This window comes from Achroia grisella, unplaced genomic scaffold, assembly GCF_030625045.1.
Source record: "Achroia grisella isolate CSIRO2021 unplaced genomic scaffold, CSIRO_AGI_Agris_v1 utg856, whole genome shotgun sequence".
Lineage (NCBI taxonomy): Eukaryota > Metazoa > Arthropoda > Insecta > Lepidoptera > Pyralidae > Achroia > Achroia grisella.
In genome coordinates this window covers 472,543-494,459 of record NW_026713045.1, presented here as the reverse complement: position 1 = coordinate 494,459, position 21,917 = coordinate 472,543, and the positions used below count along the sequence as shown (strand labels likewise).

At 32.3% G+C, this 21,917-nt stretch overlaps 2 protein-coding genes across 2 annotated transcripts in view; both read right to left on the bottom strand.

Annotated features, from left to right (window-relative positions):
• The window catches only part of LOC131852655 (cAMP-dependent protein kinase catalytic subunit 3), a 49,297-nt gene extending 41,245 nt beyond the window's left edge, over positions 1-8,052 (bottom strand). The window contains exon 1 of the mRNA XM_059203356.1: positions 7,684-8,052. Within this exon, the coding sequence (XP_059059339.1) occupies positions 7,684-7,864 (181 nt within the window). The 5' untranslated portion in view covers positions 7,865-8,052. The remainder of the gene's footprint in view (positions 1-7,683) is intronic.
• Positions 8,053-11,210: 3,158 nt separating this feature from the next.
• The window catches only part of LOC131852733 (uncharacterized), a 36,603-nt gene continuing 25,896 nt past the window's right edge, over positions 11,211-21,917 (bottom strand). The window contains exons 29-35 of the mRNA XM_059203459.1: positions 21,554-21,760; positions 20,990-21,089; positions 20,624-20,780; positions 19,921-20,112; positions 12,408-12,571; positions 11,765-11,914; positions 11,211-11,572 (exon numbers count right to left, since the gene is read on the bottom strand). Of these exons, the coding sequence (XP_059059442.1) occupies positions 11,411-11,572; positions 11,765-11,914; positions 12,408-12,571; positions 19,921-20,112; positions 20,624-20,780; positions 20,990-21,089; positions 21,554-21,760 (1,132 nt within the window). The 3' untranslated portion in view covers positions 11,211-11,410. The remainder of the gene's footprint in view (positions 11,573-11,764; positions 11,915-12,407; positions 12,572-19,920; positions 20,113-20,623; positions 20,781-20,989; positions 21,090-21,553; positions 21,761-21,917) is intronic.

Below are 21,917 nucleotides of genomic sequence, written 5' to 3'. Positions count from 1 at the left end.
TGCAATAAAATTAAATAATTTAAAAAGAAACTAGATATTTAATCACATTTTATATTTTTAGTCACTGGCAATCATGGATTTATTCCGCTAATATTTTTATATAAGATTTAAGTCAGTATTTTTATGGAATTGAAAATGAAAAAGAAAAGGTATATAAGATACTAGATGTACCCGCGACTTCGTCTGCGTGGAATTAAACTTTATTTTTCTAAAAAAAAATCTAAAATAAACCTAGCCAAAGTTACTCCTTATTACATCAGCTACCTGCCAAAAGAAGTCCCATCAAAATCGGTCCAACCATTTCAGAGATTAGCCGGAACAAAAAGACAGACAAAAATTGTAAAAAATATTATTTTTTGTTTATGTAGATACCGTATTTATATTCATATGAATTTAGTAAAAAACGGTTATTTCAATATTACAAACAGAGACTCCAATTTTATTTATACCTATATATAAATAATACATTTTAGGTAAAGATTATCATGTGATTGATAATCTTTACCTAAAATGTATTATTACTATACCATAAAACCAATACTAAATGTAACCTAGTGATATATATACGACTATCTATAAAATACGTAAAAGGTCACGCATGCGTGCAAACTTTATGTCTATACGTTTAAGGATCTTATTTATTATATCGACATGATGTTTTCATTATTTAGATAGTCTACATTGTGGACTTTCGACTTTCATTTTTTAATATTATTTATATTTATTTCATTACAGAGTCTAAAATACAGCTATACAGGCACGAAAATCAACCTACTTGATACACAAAAGTTTCTACTTGTACTTACAAATTGGGCTTCACTATGTAATTATAAGTTATTTTTTATTTTTCCTTATCTCTATAGTTTTACGATAATATTATTTGTATTTATTATTAAATAAACTACATAGTTCCTAGTCATGTTTACTTAGTTTAAGTGACATACTAACCCACATATCTACTGTTGATGACGCGTGACAATGCACAATTGTTCGCGTGTTCGAACGTTATAATATTTCACGTATATCTAATTACGTTCCTCTCTAAAAAAACAATAGGAAACAATTCTACTAAAAATAAATTGTGTTTTCATTAGTACAACCATATATGCCTAGTATTATACTAATTTTGTAGTAGGACTCCATGATTGATATCTGTCAGCCAGATAATCATGAAAACAAGTCAAATTATGTTCAACACGATACATTGAATGGATTGCTAATAAAAGCTATTATTAATATATAAATTTTCAGAATATCATATAAACAATTGTTTCTTGTTAGAATAGAATACATAAATACTTAGTGAAATTGGTTAGCCGCAGTGGATATTTTTCCTATTTTAATTTAAATAATCGCTTATTACACCAACTCGTTATCATAAAACTGCAGGGCACTCTCTCCCCTTAAGAGAAGGATGTTAGCCTACTATAGCCGCCAAGCGACTTGGTATAGGATTTCAATTCGAGTTTTCCTACTTTCCGTCTGTCTTGTCTGGTGTGACGTACTTTGTTCCCCCAGTCGCCTCTTACGAAATCCTACTTGCATAGTAAATAAGTGTACCCAACAGTCATAATATTTAATATCAATACTATTCAATTGATTAATTTACTGTAATAATGCGTATGTCTTTAGTTTTTACCTAAAATACTTTTAAATATTTATTATAAGTATGTAGGTATGTGTTACAAATATATTATCAATATATATATATATAGTTGTTGTTGATGATACCTTCCTTGTTGATGATATTTTGCGTTTACTTTTTAACTTGTGTAGTTATTGTCTTTAGTTTTTTTACTAACGTAACGTATAATGAACTTGTATTATTAAATTTACCTTTTGTGTTGTTTTATTCGTGCAATAGTATTATTTTTTATTACCGAATGTAAACTTGTTTGTAATTGAAATTATATTCTATTTTATATTTTCATTGTATAAATTGCTAAGTCTCGGAATTATGTCTAGCTATAAAAGTTTATGGAACTAGTTTGTGAAGGCAGTACCTATCATTAAATGGTAACTAGAGCACTGTCCCAGAGAATAATGCACATCCAAGTATCTACTTATCTACCTAAAGTGTACCTAGACGCCTGTGCAACGACGTTACGTTTTGTGCTCTGTTTCGTACACACAATTAATGTCCACGTCCCTAAATCTGATCCTGTCATATGAACCACACTTCTGTTATAACTATGACTATCTACCTACCAAAACAAAAATTTAAGCTCGGTGTGAGCTTGTAATTAAGTAGATCTAATTAATTAACAGATATCACTTATTAATGATACAACTTTCACCAATAACATGAACAAGATACCTAATTCAATCACTGTGCGAACAAGCACTATGTTTGATCTAATTTTATTAACACCCCAGATAGATATTTTAATTACATATGTATATGTTATTATAGGTGAATTAGGTGATTATACCGCTGAAATATCTAGTTGCATAGATATAAATACTAAACTAACGTTAGATACCGATAATAAATTTAAATAAGCGCAAGCCAATACGTTTACCAACTATTATCAGCAACTAAAGCAATTATAATTATAAACCTTGGTTGTAACATAAGTATAACTGTGTATTTATATTCATAAGCAACTTGATAATTTTCATAACAAGGAATAAAAACATTTTTTAATAATTTATACATGTTACCATTGTATAAAAAGTTTGTGTAATTACTTAATTCTGATATAAAGTAGAAACGACATATTTATGTTAAAGTACTTGAGAGGAAGTGGAGAATAACCAAATCACAATAAACTCTCGTTTATAAAGTTTCACCAGCGACGTGCCGCGCATCTTCACGGTGAAACGACCTGACGTCAATACATACGTGGATATTTGTAAATAACTATTCGATAGATTCATTAATGTTTTAAATCAGTTGACGCTGAGTAACTGTTAACCTAATAAGCTAAAACAATTATACAGAGCGTATCAGAAAAGGTATAACAATTCGAAATTCATGCTTATTTCGTGAACCTCCATAATTTTCCGAAATAGAAACATATGAAATGTTATTCCATATTTTTGTCTTTTTGCCTATGTTGCACAACAAAGTGTTTCAGAAACACAAGTAATGTTAAATAAGGGTATTATTTAGATTTTTAGTACAGAATTAATAAGGATAACACTATTCGAACCTTGTGTATTATGTTTTTAATACGTGGAAGACCTCATTGAAATATTATAAGATATTCTATTTCACATAGGGACCGGCATTTTTCATTGTTAATTACGTATACATGGGCACACTAAAAGTTTTGCACTTCTAGCTAATCGGAACTATTTGAATTTAGAATGTTAAATTTTTTGAAACGTTGCAACCTTCTAAGTAACAAAAAAAAAATTGGTGGGAAATCATTTGTCATTTTTTTTATCATACATCAAAGTTCTATGTACGCAACGAAAATGAAATTAAGTCGAAAATATTTTAGAGCGATACTTTTCTATGATTTTAAAAGTTCTCTCTCTCTCTCCACAAGACTGTGCTGCTCGTGTTCAAAATGCTTTTGGGAGAGAAGCACCTTGTTTGAGCACCGTGAGGCGATGGTATGCTGAATTTGAGAGAGGTCGAGTTTCTTTACAAGACGAATTTAGTGAAAGGCGGCCTACAACTACCGTCAACGAAATTAATGTGGCTACTGTTAAGCGGCTAATTGAAGAAAACCCGCGGATTACCTATGAGACAATTCGAGGACTATTGGGGATTGGTATGAGCCAAATTCAGAAAATTTTACACGATGAATTGAGAGTTCAGAAACTTTGTTATCGTTGGATCCCTCATGAACTGACAGCGGAGCAGAAGCGGGCTCGCGTGGAATGGTGCTCACAGATGCTACTGAAGTACGACCATGGACATTCTAATGCTGTTTATGACATTGTCACAGGAGACGAAACGTGGGTTTATTGTTTTGAATCCGAAAAAAAACAGCAGTCTTGTGAATGGTTGTTTGAAAATGAGAATAGGCCAACAAAAGCGAGGCAGTCGAGAAACGTTGGTGAAATGATCGCGTTATTTTTACTCAGCTACGGGTCCTATCTGTACAATTCCACTTGATGATCAAAAGAGTATTAATGGCGAGTGGTATTCTACCTTTTGTTTACCCAGGGATGGAGAAAAGGTTTGAGAAAGACGACCAAAAAGCCTCATTCTCCTACATCATGACAACGCTTCTTCACACGGCCAAGAAAACAAAGTCATTTTTAGCTTCCGAAAAAGTACAATTCGTCACCCATCCTGCGCATCCTAGCCCCAACAGGACAGAAATCACAGGGTACTAGACCCTGTGATTTCTGTATTTTCACCAAAATTAAAGATTTGATGAGAGGTTTCACTTTTACTAACTCCGAAGAGGCAGTGATGGCGTTCAATCAGCACGTAGAAAACATGCCTTCAGATCTGTGGTCTTCCTGTTCTAAAAAATGGTTCGATCGCATGAAAAAAATGTTTAAAATGTAAAGGAGAATAATATTTTGAATAATATTTTGAAAAGCAATAAACATAATATTTTGGTTACAACTTGTTATTTTTTTAAGTTACGCAAAACTTCTTACGTATTATTTTTTAAGTATGTTTTTAGTGTAGAATATTTTGAGGTAGACATTATTTAACCCCTAGGTTTTTTCACAATTAAAGTGCCCACGGGTGATGCCACGGTCCCAACGTGTAAATTTGCACAGGTGGGCATGCGATGTGATGTTTAACTTGTAACTTCACGTAATTATCACTGTCACTAGTTTCCAAAGAATATAGAAAGAATAGATAGTAGTAATTTTAGGCCTGGTTTTCCGAAAACCTCTCTTATCTTTTTTAAAGAAAATGCGGATATGAAAGCGCCTTGTCTGTACATAGCTTTATCTTTTTTGTTTGTATGTAAATTTGACTTAGAAAAAGAAAGCAGCATATAAGTCATATATATATAAGATTATTTAAATAAGTTATCAAATTGTCAATTTATCAGTAGAATCGTTTCTTTTTTAAAAAAAAATTTTAGAAATTTCTTAGATATACCTATATATCTACCTATTTTTGCCATAAATTCCATTATAAATGTCACTACGCCAGCCAGCTGTTATTCTACTAAACTCGGTTGCCCCTGGCCCATATTTTGGAGAAAATTGGGTCGAGGGGGGCGATTGCGGTGTTTACACATATAGATATATCGACTAGTGTTTCAAGATAGGATATCAGTTAACAAATAATTCCAATTTATAATATAAGTACCTACTCCTATACACTGGAGGTTATGGCCTATTAACAGGGTTAATAAGAAGGAGGGGTAATAAGGACTAGTGATTCTATAGAGAACAGATATTATATATCATATGAAGTCGATTGGTCTATAAAATAGAAACGTTGACTAATAGATAAGTTCTAAGAATCTACCTAAGTAAAAATATCAAAAATACATTTGTATAATGTAAATCATTGGTAATCGCCGACTTTTGGGTTGGTAATTATAACTAAGATGATACCAATGATTATTTATTCAAGAGGTAATTAACAAACTTAGATCAACTATTTTATACATTGACGCACCCGATTTTGCGTCAGAGCTAGTCATCCAAGAGCCGCCTAGTCAGTAAATCCGGATTTCGGCATCTTGATGGTAAAACATTATTTATATATAACGGTCTATATCATTGAATTATCAATTATAATATATAAATACTAATATATGCGAAAAGACGACAATAAAATATTTACTTAAAAAAAGGGATTCACTTTTGCTGGTAACTAATTACAAGTTTATGCATTTGCATGTCGTCTTATTTTATTACAGCTAGATATCTTATATTCTACTAAGTTATTTATTGAAATGATTAGTTACAATATCTAAGGATATAGTCATTACCAATAGTTATCATCATCAACAGCTATTTCAAAGTGGGTAGATACCGATATACAGGTAATCAACAAGTAATCTTTTAAATAAAAATAAAATTGTGTATGTTTGTTCTTTAATCATATGATATCATTATTAAACCAAGTTTAAAAGAACTTTATTAAGTTAAACGGTAGCCCCGGGGTAGATAGATCCTTTGTAAAAAAATGTTTTATGCTTTCTTTCTTATTTTTTTATTTAGTTGCGATAATTGTTTAAACATATAATATAAATAAAACAGTGGACCATTGCATAATGCAATTCATCAAATGATGATTGGCATTTTTTATAATCGGTCTAGTGGATTATTTGATACTACTTGTGACTTCGGCCACATGACCGAAATTAATTGATGAAGAGGAATAAAAAGCAGCTAATGTCCTTCTCGGTTTGCTTCAGCCAGTGATCAATGTTCAATTATAAAAGATATTGAAATTTTACTATTTATAAATAAATAGTAAATTATAAAAGATATTTAACATTGATCACTGGCTGAAGAAAACCGACATTAGAGAAGGACATTAGCTTAATTATAATAATGCAATTCTAATTTACGATTAGTTTGTTTTTAGAAAGAGTAACAGATCAGTTGGTTCGTTCTCATCATTTTTCTGGTCTAAATCGCTGCTTGGTAAAGTTATGAAATATAAAGTACTAAAATATACTTAGGCAGTAGGGAGCTGGCTACTCAGTAAAAAGTATTAGGAATAAGTCTATTTTAATCAGAACTAAATAATAATTTTATTCTAGTCATGTTGCATTTATCCTATACCGATTAAAAAAAATTACACTTGAATTTTTAAGAAACATTTTTTTATTGTATAAAAATTACAATTTAAAATTAAAAGCAAAGTTCAATTTTTGTTATTTGTATAAATCCCGATATAATACGAGTATATATTATATAATACAAATTTGCTTGTCTGATAATGTCCGATTATATTTTTTATAACAATCGTAAAATTACTAAATGTTTAACTGAAATAAAATTTACTAAAATCTAAATTAAAATTTAAACCTGTAAAATAAAAAATTGTTATTGTAAGCGACATAAACACAGTAGGTATTCTTCCAGAGAAGAGGTATTAATTTATTAGTATGTGCGGTTTTGAGCAGAGGTGGTAAATGATTTATATTTCTATATATATAAACACAATACTGGATGACGATATTCGTCCCCTTATAATAGCGATGATGTTATACATCGTGTTAATAAACGTTCTATTTAGTTGATCAAAGTATCAATAAGGGTTATAAATAATTAAGGAATAAAATCTACAATATCTTATATGTAGTTCCGTGTACCTATTCAAAATTATTTAGTCCTTAGTTTATTTATTTATTACATAACATACCAAATAACATTATTAGGACACTATTTTTTCTGAGATCTGCTTTGTAAATAGTCGTCTAGGTGTATTTCATTCTCACCTATTTCAACCGCCTAACAGCTTGCTGTGTCAGCTGACTTTCGAGTGAAGGGTGAGAAAGATAATTAAATTATAATAAAAGATATATTCTCTGGAAACGTCCTCCGGAACACCAACACAGGAGCGGTATCGCGAGCATCACATGATAACGTGATGGTTATAAATGATAGACGAAGTTTACCTCTTCATGTGGGCCGTTAACTTCTTTACCAGTTCTGACACCGGCTAACGTCGGGGAAATTAATTAAATTAAAGTTAGTCATTTCCATACCATTATTTTAAGTAATATATGATTCCATCTAGTATTGTTTCCCATTTATGACGATTCATTTATAATATAAATATAAACTTACCAATTGTTTTCAATATCTGAAGATCATCCAGTTCATACTCTTTTTCTTCTTCAGTATACTCAGATTCTGTGGTGGTCGACTCCTGTTCCTCAGTGGAAGACGCTACGGACAACGACCGTACGTCGGAGCTGAGCTCCGAGCTACAGTTCCTCACCAACTTTGCACTGGCCATCATCATCATAAAGTCCACCAATACACTACAAAATTATTATTTGTACAACCTAAGTCTATTTCGAACAGATACACAATTTTATATTAGTAGTGCATAATTTTTATGAGTTTTATTTTTGTTTTTGTATTTCAGTGATAATATCGTAATCGAACGCGTGAGCGGTTTTTTTTGGAGGTATACGCGTGCTCTCCGCGACGCTATTTAAATCTCACTGCCGGCTGCCGGCGAGCCGGCGAACGTCGCAGACTTGTGACAACGGCGGTAATAAATAACATGGTAATAAACTCACTTATTTCTCGTTCCTTTGTTTTTGGTTATTTATCATAGCATTCATAGCTATTCCGCGTAGTACATTGTTATCTACTAAATAGTTTAGTGTACATTTTGCACAGGTGCCTAAATTAAAAATAAGTATTTCATATCTCGATGACGTCAGAGCGTCAAAGAGAGAGTTCATTCTAATAAAAAATTATTATTTAAAATTGTCAACACTTACATTACATAAATAAATTTACGATAGAAAATGGTACTCTTTTTTAGATAAACTTTTGTACTTTTTTATTACATAATTACAAAATATTTAAATTTATGTTTAAATTCAAAGATCTCTTAGGTTTCAAATTAATTTCAATAAAGGCGAGGTCTTTATGTTCTTAGTGAGTTTTTCTTGTCATTATGTGGTTAAATAATATAAAGTCCGTATGTATACACATACGGATCTTTATAAAGTGGTATAAATGAAAAAAAAATTAATCATATTTTTTATTAACAATAACCATATTTATCACATAAACAAACGCATAAATAACGTGGTTAAATCATAATATCACTGGAATCCGATATATATAGTTTCAGTTTAATCTAAAAATAAATAATTGAATAAAACGAGCCTTAATTACATATCCCATAATGAATTTGATGCTTGAATGAAGCTTAACTTCAGATGTAAGTAAAATAATAATAATAAAACTTATTTTATAGATGACGGGCACCAATAAGAATGTTTTTGATTAAATACGCATAAGACATATAGAAAAAGGCATGAGGATATAGAGACTAAATGAAATGTTAACAATGGTAAAAACACTGTACATTGTACTCATATATTATTCATAATACATAAAAATTTAAATACTATTATGTAATATATCTATTTCCATATTCACATGCAAAAAAATACTATAGTAATTTTGTATTATTGAAAAAAATATAGGTATAGAGAACATTCCAGATAAAATACATATCATATATTGCTCATAGTCTTTTTCTAAGTTGTATCAGTTTGTTACCATTACTTTACATTATCTCTGTTGTAACATTATATTATTCTATGACAAATAAGAATCACTGGCTATTCAAAACAGAATAGAACTCGTCATATTTATTATAACTATACCCTGACACTTGTGCGCTAAGCTGTACCCAACAATAAAGTAGCATAACGCAGTATATGTATAAGTTATCATATGACGAGTGCTACAAAGATTTGACGCTTATTTCCTCCTTTACAACGATATAGATTGACAAAACGGTATTCGATGTGCTAACTAATGTGTGATTCCTGTGAATCAAATGCATTGACCACATATTACCAAACAGTATTCATAGCTGGGTGGTAGACATTACGATTTTTTATATGTTTAAATTACATACATAAATGGTACAACTTGTGGATTTAAACGTAAACAATACAATTTGAAAAAAAATACAATAATACCTGTAACTTGCGACCTGGGTGTAAAAATTCCATTTAAATAAAAATGTGACTTAGCACGTTGGAAGTTTCATTTCAACTCAGTAAAAAAATTTATTTTATTACAAAACCGCTATAAATCACAACGCCTTGATGGAGTTTTAGCGGTGTATTAAAAAAAATCGGCCTGCATTCTCTATCAACAATTCTCAACAAACATTACTTTGCGTAAATAATTTTGCAATTGCGTGTTTTGTCATGAAATTTGTGACACCTTTATAAACATTTTAAAATACCTATAATTGTACGGATTATTTTGTGTAACTGGAAAGGGAAATAACCTGACGGCCCACCTAATGGAAATTGAGAACTATTGCCTATAGACATAAATGCCACTAAGCACATCATGTTGTCACGCCTCAGACCAAACTTAATTTAACCCGTAATATGAATCAATAATTATAACGCTGGGTTGTTTTAAAATTTATAATCTCGTAAATAAAATGTGCGGACACACTTGAATTGAAGTAACTATTAGTTCTAAACATAAAATGTATTTGACGATCTAACTCATTATTAAGTACCGATTACTTCTATTTCTCACATCTCCACAAAGAATATAAAACCTACTAGTTAGTTATTGGCCATTACATAATTACTTTAACATCTTGGGTATATAGATTCTTCAAATTAATACGCTATTCAGAATAACATGTGAATAAATGTAACTTTATCTCTACAAATATAAATGTCCTGAATTCCATACATATATATACAGAGAAAACTATTTAAATTTCGTACAGATGTTTTGTGTGAAACTCTGAGATTTTATTTTTAGGAAACGATATATGTCATATTCCGCAAAAACGACGCCATAAATATACTTTCATATTATTCCACGACGGATCATTTTTAATACTAGAATATAATTTATTATTACTAATATAACATAATTATTATCCTAAGCGATAAAGTTCAATATTTTTATTTACTTTATTATATGTAACTATTATATATTATACATAATTACATTAAAAAGAAATAACATATCAGCATTACTTTAATCACCGATGAGGTAAAAATTACATTACACAATTTATTTATTGTTATGCTGTATAAACAAACTTCCAACATATTATTGTCCAATAATTAGAGAATATTGGAATTTAAATTTCTTAAACAGTTTATTTTCTTGCATCCAACATTATTTTTTTAATATATATAGTAATATATATATAGTTTATAAAAATATTTCAATAAAATCTAAGCATTTTATTCTGATATTATTTTACATAATATATGGATACACTAGCGATCCGTTATGACTTCGTCCGGGTTAAACAATATGTCCCTTTCAAATGCACTGATTTTTCCTATAATGTGTGGCCTCGGATATTACTTTCCATATATCTACTTAGCCAACACAAAAAACGTACTATATGTGTATATTATAGACAATACTTTATAGGCACAGAACACAACTAATGTAAAACATACACTCCTACAAGTGAAATATTTAACACACACACACTATAACTAAGTACATAAAAAACTATTCAATAGCTGATAGCTATTGAAGAGAAAACGTATTTTTGTTCATATCTAAATAACTAGTACTGTTTAACTTGGAGCTTTGCATAGGCTAACTTATCCCTATAGCATTATAGCAGACTATATTCATTAACAAGAATGTATTAATAATATTAAATATACATTAATATTTTATGTTAAAGCAGATATGAAATAGATTTCATTGTAATAATTTACATTTATATAAATAAATAGTAATATTAATAAGTATGAGATACATATTTAACACAATATTATAATCAATCTTGATTAAAATATATTCTAAGTTGATATCATACTACATCGAGAAAGAATATCAAACCAGCGTGTGTGCCGACTGCCAGAGTTCGATGGTAATCCCCTGTTGGACAAAATGATATGGATACCACATCCGATAGAGGAAACCGCTCTGGTAATACGTCTTTTGCAGTCTGCATCGATTGATAGAACTCATTCTGTGAATAAAGAATTACTATTCAATAACAGGAAAGGCTGATTTTCATACAACTGACATAAGCACTAACATTTCAGTAAATATAATAACATTTTAAATGTTTTGATTCTCCCTCAATATATATTTTCCCCAATGTTAATTGTCATATAAAGACTATTTCTTTGTGTGTTGTCAAAAAATAAAATAAAATTACCTTATTCTTCTTATTAACAAGGGTCAATTCTATTCCATACTTTTTAATGGCACCTTCGTATGAAATCGGTTCCAGTTTCATAGCAAGTTCATCTTTCACATGTTTTCTTTTACGTCCACTTAATTCTGTCATTCTTAACATAGCTAAAGGCTAAAACAAAGATAGATATATTAAAATAATATATTTTCATCATATAGTTACAGTCGACCTTCCAGAACAAGACATATTTACAGACATTAAAGTACCTTTCAAAATGAACTATTTTTGAATAAAAAATAACAATAGTAATTATAATGCTATTTATGTTTTGATCTTGACAAATTACATTAGTGATATAAGCAATGCTATTAGTTATTAGTTAGTATAGTCACTATAATGAACTTCAAGCAAGATAACCATACTCATAAAGAAACATTGTAGTCACACGAACCAGAACTTCAAAATTTATTATTATAATAATATTATTATGAGATTTCTTCTACGACGGATGCATTAAAGGATTTCTCAAAATTTCGACATACGAATTATGAACTTGTTCAAAATTAGTTTTAGATTAAATAAACCATGTATTCCGAAACTAAGCAGAGCATGTATTTAGAACATTAAACAACTAACAGAAATATAATGTAATAGAATATTGAACCTTTTTGTTAAGTTCCCCTCGGGCAGGATGTATACGCATGGATCGCAGGTACGGCGGCATGAACGCCACCACGCAGCCGCAACGTTGGCAGCCGCTGCACACCTGCATCAGCCCCAGTCGGCGACCGCAGCCCCAAACCTCCAACTCGTTCGCAGATTGGTTCACTATTGCATTAATTAATATTACTTGTAGTTACTGTATGTGGTGACCGACTAAAGAAATTCAATGCAATTTTGAAATTTTAAACAATCGCTTGCATCAGCATGATACGGTTGGTATTCATTCCGCCATTTTGAGATTTTTTTAATAGTTACTTACTTAATTTAACTTATTATGTTTCATTTTTCAATTTCAAAATATATGGTTGGTGACTAACGAAAGAACTGACGTGCATTTATAGATACATTCGACTTACTCGACTATGACTCTTAAGTGTATAAAATCGAGGTTCTGGAGATCAGGAGCGTTGTACTTATTGAATGAAATACAGTTATGAGGTTACAACCGTATATATTGATCTAAGTGCCTAAATAAAAAATTACATATCTATATAAGGAACAACAAAAATATCTTATTAGCGTGTTTTAGAAATATGTATGCAAAAATACAGCGCCATCTAGTTGTACTAGTATAAAACTATTTTGACTCGAACATACCGCCCACCAAGGACATAATGAAACAATGTCCTTTACAGTATTAAATATCCGCCCACCATGACAAAATGGGTTGAAGTTACATGTTTGTAATTAACTACTTAATAATACAGAGTATAAAATTGTTGAACTATTAAACTTAAACACTAAATAAATGATAAATAAAACATTCTTTAACATACTAATCAACAACTGGTAGTACACACAATTTAGATGTTGGTCTTTTTATAATTGAACTTTTTGTCTTTAATGTGACTACTCGGGTTATGTTGTCATCGCCAGGATGTTTTTGAATAATGCGACCAAGTAACCATCGACTAGGAGGCATATCGCTTTCCTTGACAAGAACTATGTCTCCTAATTTAGGTTCAGGAACTTGAGAAGCCCATTTATATCTATGCAACAGTGTAGTCAAATATTCCTGGGACCATCTCCGCCAAAAATTTTGCAACATTTTTTGTATAGTCTGCCATCGAGTCAATGAAGAAATAGGTGAGTTCTCAAAATTAACATCTGGCACAGCTACTAGTGGTTCACCTACCAGAAAATGACCTGGAGTTAATGGCATAGGTTCTTCAGGATCATTGCCATTTATAATAGTCATTGGCCTAGAATTTAGACACGCCTCAATTTGACTGAGCAGTGTACTCATCTCTTCATACGTCAACGTTGACTCTCCTATAACTCTTTTTAAGTGAAATTTAGTGGAGCGCACCGCTGCTTCCCATAATCCACCAAAATTAGGCGCATGAGGGGGTATAAAATGCCATTTAGTACCTTCACATGCTATATTTTCTGCAACCTTTTGTTGTAAAACAAGTAACTCTTGTAATTCTCGAGCAGCACCAACAAAATTGGTGCCATTATCGCTCCATACTTGTGCACAGTGTCCACGTCTGGATGTGAAGCGCCTGAAGGCCGCTATAAAACCTTTTGTACTCATGTCACTGACGACTTCTAGATGTATCGCTCGAGTTGCCATACAGACAAACAAACAAATGTACCCCTTGTATGAATGATGACCCCTACCCTTCGATGTCCTAATATTTATGGGTCCTGCGTAATCAATACCAGTATGAAGAAAAGGTCTTGTAGGAGTACAACGTTCAGATGGGAGTGATCCCATTAGTTGGTTTGCCACCTTGTTTTTATGTTTTACACAAGCGATACATTTCTTGATATGTTGTTTTACAAGACTCTTAACACCTACAATCCAATAGGCAGATCTTAAATAGTTTATCATCATTTGGATACCTCCATGCAGAGTTCTCTCATGTGAGTCCTTTATTATAAGTTTAGTAAGATGCGATGCATGAGGTAAAATTATTGGATGTTTTGTATGTTCATCCAATGAAGACTTATGTAGTCGTCCATCAACTCTCATTATACCATATTCATCAATGTACGGACATAATGTATTAATTTTACTTCCCTTTACTTTTTTACTACCATTGCTCTTCAATTGTATATACTCTTCTTGAAACCACTTACTTTGACTATCCCTTATTAAACATTTTAAAGCTTCTTCTATTTCTTCCTTTTGTAAATACATAAATTTTTTACTTTTCTTATCCCTTTTCACTATTAAAAAACGTCTACAATAAGAAACTGCTCTCAAAAGTTTCTTAAGGTTTGAAAATCTTGTCCATGGAGAATCCTCTATTATTGTTACATATGACTTAATTGTTTCTTCAATTTTTGTTTCGAAAGCCTTTGATCTATTGTACAATATTTCCTTTTCCCGTAAAAACTCTGGACCAGTCAACCAAAGCTTATTTTCTGCAAGTGCACTTGGTTGAATACCTCTCGAGGCACAATCAGCGGGGTTATTCTTCGATGATATATGAGCCCAATGAGATGAATCCAGTGTAGTTAAAATTTCCGATACACGGTTACCTACAAATGTCTTCCATCGACTAGGGTGACTGTTCAACCATGCCAGTACGACAGTGGAATCAGTCCACGCTCGTAAATTGGATTTCTCGACATTCATAGCCTCTGCTACTTCCACCAAGAGTCGAGCTAGCAAAACTGCGCCACAAAGCTCCAACCGTGGAATACTTACTTGCTTTATTGGCGACACCTTCGTTTTAGCTGCCAATAATGATACAGAAATGTCTCCGGTCTGACTAATTGTTCTTGTATATACAACTGCAGCATACGCTGCCTTTGATGCATCACAGAAACCGTGAAGTTCGACGTGATCACCAGGCTTCATACCGAGCCACCTTGGAATACGCACATTGGTAAGTTGTGACAACTCACCACGGTAAGTCTCCCATTCTTGTAATAATATATCCGGGACTACATCATCCCAATCTATACCCGAAAGCCACAATTTTTGTATAAATATCTTAGCTAAGATCACACTGGGTGCTACCCAACCTAGTGGATCAAACAACCTAGCAATGTCTGATATGATAGATCTTTTTGTTACAGATCCAGTATCCTGTTCTCCCGGCGGCAGTTTTACAGAGTACTTAAATTTATCATCACTGCGGCTCCAGGTAAGTCCTAATATTTTTGTTGTATCTATCATTATGTCCTTTTCTATTTTATTCTCTCTGATATCTTCCTCTTGATCCTCGCTGTCCTTCCTTTCTTTTTGTCCTTCATAAACTTCTATTTGCTCTAATAATGCCTTATTATTACTATTCCACTTTTGTAGTATAAATCCTCCGCTTTTTAATAAATTATTCATTTCCTTGTATAACTCCACTCCATCTTTCACTGTTGAACATCCCGTCATAAGATCGTCCATATAGAATGAATTCCTGACTATATTAGCTGCAATTTTGTACTTCTTTTCCTCATCTAGGGCAACTTGATGTAATGTTTTTACTGCTAAATATGGAGCAGATGCTGTTCCGAATGTTAGTGTTACTAATTCATAATCTATAATTTCATTTTCAGGTTTATTTCTCCATACTATACGTTGATACGCAGCATCATCATCCGTTACTCTCACCTGGCGGTACATTTTTATTATGTCTGCTATTAAACCTATGTAGTGCATTCTCCAACGTATTATTATATGCCGTAAGTCTGACTGCAGTGTGGGTCCCACCATCAATGAATCGTTAAGCGACACTCCATTCTCATTTTTGCAGGACGCATCGAAGACGACACGCACCTTTGATGTCAACTTATCTTCTCTAATAACAGCGTGGTGTGGTAAGTAAACAGATTCATTTTCTTTTTCTTCTTTTTTTACAGGTCTCATGTGTCCTAATTGTATGTACTCCTTTATCACCTGTGTATACTTTTCTTTCAGCTTTTCGTCTTTTGATAATCTTCGTTCTAACGCTTTAAGTCTGTTCACAGCAATCGTTCGAGAGTTGCCGCCTACGCAGAGTGGATGTGAATCCCGAAAAGGTAAGTTTACTGTATAGCGACCACCCTGTGCTCTAGTTGTCGTTAGTGTATAATACTCTTCACATTTTTGTTCTTCTTCGCTTAATATTCTTTGTGTGCTCGTAGTTTGATCTTCTATTTCCCAGAATTTTTTCAGTAAATCATTTTCATTTACCTGTGCATGCATTACTGAAATTGTATTTGAACTAATATCCTGACTTGAACTTTCCGAATTAACTATGCCAGATAGGATCCACCCGAAAGTGGTGCACTGAGCGACAAGAGTTCCCATCGGTGCTCTTTTCACACCTTCCTTTATTATCTGACTATAGACATCTGCCCCTAATAAAATATCAATTTTATTGGGGCGGTTGAACTGCGGATCTGCCAATTTTATATTTTGGAGATCGCTCCATTCCATTGCTTCTAGTCTCTTCTCTGGTAAGTAAGAAGTTATGTTCTTTAATACGTATGCTTTGACCTTTATTTTAAAGTTACTATCAGTTAATGAGTGCAAAATAAGAGTAACCATATGCTTTGAAATTATTGTCCTGTCTGCACTCAATCCCGATACTGTTCCCCTAACTGTACTCCTTTTTAAACGTAAATGTTGTACTGTGGCCTCCGTTACAAATGACGCTTGGGAGCCTTGATCAAGCAAGGCCCGAACTACCTGCAAATCTCCTGATTCAGACTGAGCTTTTATTAGCGCAGTGGCTAATAAAACTTGCCTAGTTTTGATGATTTTATTTGTCGATAGACATGACACTATTGGAGCATTGTCTTCTGAAGAATTAACACCTTCAGAGGATGTGCTCTGTTGCGCTTCCTGACCTTGTGAACTATTATTTGAATCATCCTTTGGATGCACAAGCGTGTGGTGTCGTTTTTTACAGATACGACAATTGGTTGGTTTTTGACAATACTTAACCGAATGATTTCCCCCTAGACAATTAAAACAAATATTATTATTTAAAACGAATTGACGCCTTTGATCTGACTCTTGTTTACTAAATTTTCTACAAAAACATAATTTGTGAGCTTCTGAACAAAACTCACAACTTAATCTGGCACTGCTAAATTTTTGTGTTGCCAACAAAACCTTAGGATGACCTAGTGTATGTAAACTACTATGCTGTGCCAATGCTCTTTTTGGTTCGATACATTCCAATGCTCGAAATCTGCCTTCAATAAATTCTTTAAATTGTGAAAAGGTTGGCAATTCCATGGAGTTGTCACTAGAAATCTTAAACTCCCACTGTTTCCTAGTTTCCTGATCGAGCTTAAAAGATACGATATGAATGATGATCAAATCCCAAGTACTCACATCAATATTCAAATTGTTTAATGCACCCAGACACTCAGAAGTTGTATCTAACATTTCTTTCAGAGCCGATGCTGATTCTGTTATAATGCGTTTTTGACCGAAAAACCGTTTTAGAATACAATTGGCTAGATATTTTTTATTATTATATCTATTTTCTAATGTGTCCCAACATTGTTGATAGTTTACATCACTAATTGGCACATGTCTTACAAGCTGTTCGGCTTCACCAGTGAGATGGCCCTTTAAGTAATGCATTTTCTGCACGTTATCTAAAGCATTATTTTGATGTACTAAAGAAATGAATAAATCGCGGAAGGTTACCCACTCAGAATATTTGCCTGAGAATAACGGAATCGAAATTTTGGGTAATTTCACTAATGAACCAGCGACATTGCCATCATCATTACAAGCTGGACGGGTTAAGGTTACTAATTTATTATTCACAGTTTTCATAAGTGTTTTACATTCCATATATGTTTCTTCCGTATTATAATAAATATCATTTTTTACATACACTGAATTTTCTAATTTATCGGAATCTGAAGTCTCAATCAATTTTGTATTATTTTTACGAAAGAGCACCCAATCTTTGTCTACATTCTCTGATCTAGTTTCTATATATTCTTTTGTAATTCTGTCCTTAGGGGACTTTTTAAAATTAACTAAAGCTCTTTCAATAGAACGTTGTAAATCTAACTGAACATTTATTAAAGCTTCCATGTTTTATACAAATTATTCTTACTATAAAGTATCAATTGGTTACAATAATCAGTTTAAATTAAGTAAACTCAAACCGAAATAAACAATAAAAAAAAACTATAATATATCAAGGTTACTTCCAAAATAATCAATTAAAGATTGTATCTAAATTGTTTAAACTTTTTTTAAAAAGTTGTAGATATTATCAAAATGAAAACATAAAACTTTCTTAGTTAATATCTTGTTTAAAATTAAGAACAATATATGTACCACATGTAAGAGAACTCGTAAAGTAAAAGTTAATATTCCATACAGAAGTTATCGAAAATATTCTAAGTTCAAGACAAATCCTAAAATTTTACAAGTTAATATTTCATACAGAAGTTATGGAAAATATTCTAAGTTCAAGACAAATCCTAAAATTTTACAAGTTAATATTCCATACAAAAATTATCAAAATTATTCTAAGTCCATGAAAAATCCTAAAAATTTTACAAGTGTTTTGACAATTTTCAACCTGGCTGAAATCGGGCATAGATTCCTCGTTCCGTCGTTTTTTCTTAAATTATTCTAAGTGTCTACTAAATTACATGCAAATTATTCTATGTCCAAAACTGCTTGAAATTTTTCTATGTTTTTGATTTCTAATTAATATAGTTCAATTTTGCTTGGCAAATAAATAACAACAAATGTACTCACAATTGCACTTCACCAACACACATGTATACTTGACTGATGTTTCACTGAAGATGATGCCCTGATGACGTCATGTACGACCAGCTCGTACATCCGCTGTACTTTCTCAGTGATGTCCTCGGTGTGGTGCGGGGGCTGCGGGGCGGGCTTCGCTGCAATAGTCGGCAGGGGGAAACACTTCCCGCCGATGACCTATGGTACCCCTTGAACAGCGGTCCACTGCCCGTCGAGTACGAATAAACCAAAAACCTGACCAAGCCGTATCAATCCGGCTACGAAGAACCATGTATAAAATCGAGGTTCTGGAGATCAGGAGCGTTGTACTTATTGAATGAAATACAGTTATGAGGTTACAACCGTATATATTGATCTAAGTGCCTAAATAAAAAATTACATATCTATATAAGGAACAACAAAAATATCTTATTAGCGTGTTTTAGAAATATGTATGCAAAAATACAGCGCCATCTAGTTGTACTAGTATAAAACTATTTTGACTCGAACATAAGTATATTTTAAAATAACAGTTAAAAATAATATATAATATACATTCTTAATCATTCTCACTCATGGTTGACTGATAGATAACGCCGCAAACTGTTAAGTCCGCCATATGTACATTATGTTTTTGTACATTGAAGTTAAATAATAAAATAAAACATAAATAAAGAAATAAAATATATTGGAACGAAATTGTCATTGAGATTAGACTTCAGACTCCAGAGTACACATACTGACAACTGTGGTTATTCTGAATACTAAATTATGTAAGGAGTATACTGACTGACGGCCTCGTCGCCGGAGATCATGGCGGTAGGCCAGCCGGGGGTGAATTCGACGGACGAGTATGCGAGATGCATCTGCTGGTGCGGCGGCGCGACCGTCGCCCGGGTCACCAGCGCCGCGCCCGTAGGACCCACCACCGCCGCGGCTCCGGTCGTACTCTCCCGGTCCCCATTAGGGTACGTCGATATATCTAAACATACATTTAAAGGATTTCGTTTTACCGACACATACACATATAGATTTTTTTAATAATAATACTTTAGTACTATTCACAGAGCGTCGTCTAATCCCAAGGTAAGCTGAGCTTGCCTTATGGGTACTAGACAACTGATATAAATACACAGTTATTTTGTAGTAAATACAAGATATAAATAAAAAACACCCAGACCGACAAAAACAATCATACTCTTAATAAAAATGTGAGTACGCGTTGGGATTGTGCCTGTTTGTGGTTACATGTACATACACACATTACTTCCTTCTTGATACACGCATTAACGAATGCAAGCGTGTTTCAGTGATTTCCCTAAATCTGTTAGTTGGATTCATATGAGGGCAGCACTGTCATATTTAACTATTACTTGTATTCCAATTCAATGGGCAACACGATAATGACAATTAAATTACTAAATTTTCAAGATTTGATTAATTTTTAAAACTATAAAATTCTAGATTGTTAAGGATAAATAAATAAACCAAACCTGTTATACAAGAGTTAAGAGAGCGTTCGTCGTAGAATGGATACAGTATTGTAACACCGTTTTCCACAGTGCGCAACAACGGTGATTCAGTATTCAAATCAAAATAGGCTGTGCATCCATCAGCGTAGCCGACAATTACTGTACTGTGACCTTTTTGCTGTAAAATAACAGAATACATCAAATCTCGTACAACGTGCTATATCACTGTAAAGTTCCATCATAAAGTTTGCGTGAAAGAGTAACAAACATCCATCCATCCATTCATCTATCCATACATACTCACAAACTTTAACAATTACAATATTAGTATGATTTTAAAAGAGTAATTTAATAATTTATTAAGTATTTTCTTTGTTTTTAACATACCTTGGACCAACAAATAGATGACGTTTGATATTTTTTCCTATCAGAATTCATTACAAGTCTAAGTTCTGCTATGGGTTTTAATTTAAATATTTTTTGTTCACTGAAACAAATATATATATTACATAAAATGTATTTATTCTACAAAATAATATCACAATTACCTGATTGAGGAAAAGTCACAGTAAATAAAAGATAATTTAATTTTATCAAAAATAATAATTTATATCCAATATTGTTAAGAATATGTTAAAAATATGCCACCTCCGATCTTTTGCAGTAATAATTTGCGGTGAAAATAGCTACAACACCAGGCAACCCCATGTTTTTCAAAATTACAGAACAGCTCATTATAGTTACTAGGGTACTACTACTCCACAGCGTCTTGTTACTTTACTCAGAATATACGCATGAGGTGAGCAAACTCTGTCAGTATCTTGGGAAACCTTCCTCGATTTACCACATTAGATAACAATAGTGATTTTTAAATGATATGTAACTGTTTATAATAATATAAATAAATATACCCAATATTATACAATATTAATAATATATTATCTTACTTACCTATTTGTGATGTAACTTGGGTAAGGTACGGAAAATATGTAAGCAAGACCATTTGAACACGCCACAGCTAATAATCCAATTCTTAAAAATCTGTCAGGCTTTACGTTTGGGTCTGCTACTGTATCGCGTGTGCCAGATGGACACCAATCCATAGCCCATACAATACCATAATCGAGAGCTATACCCAGAGCAAAATTCGGAACATCCCTAAAAAAAATTTTTTAAATAAAAAGAATATATCAGGACTGTTTTTCACAGATCATCATTAGATAATTCATTAATATTATTCGAGAGTCCTATTTAGCTCGGTAGAATTCATTACAAATTGATTCTATTTTGATTCGTGCATAGTAGGTTATAGCAT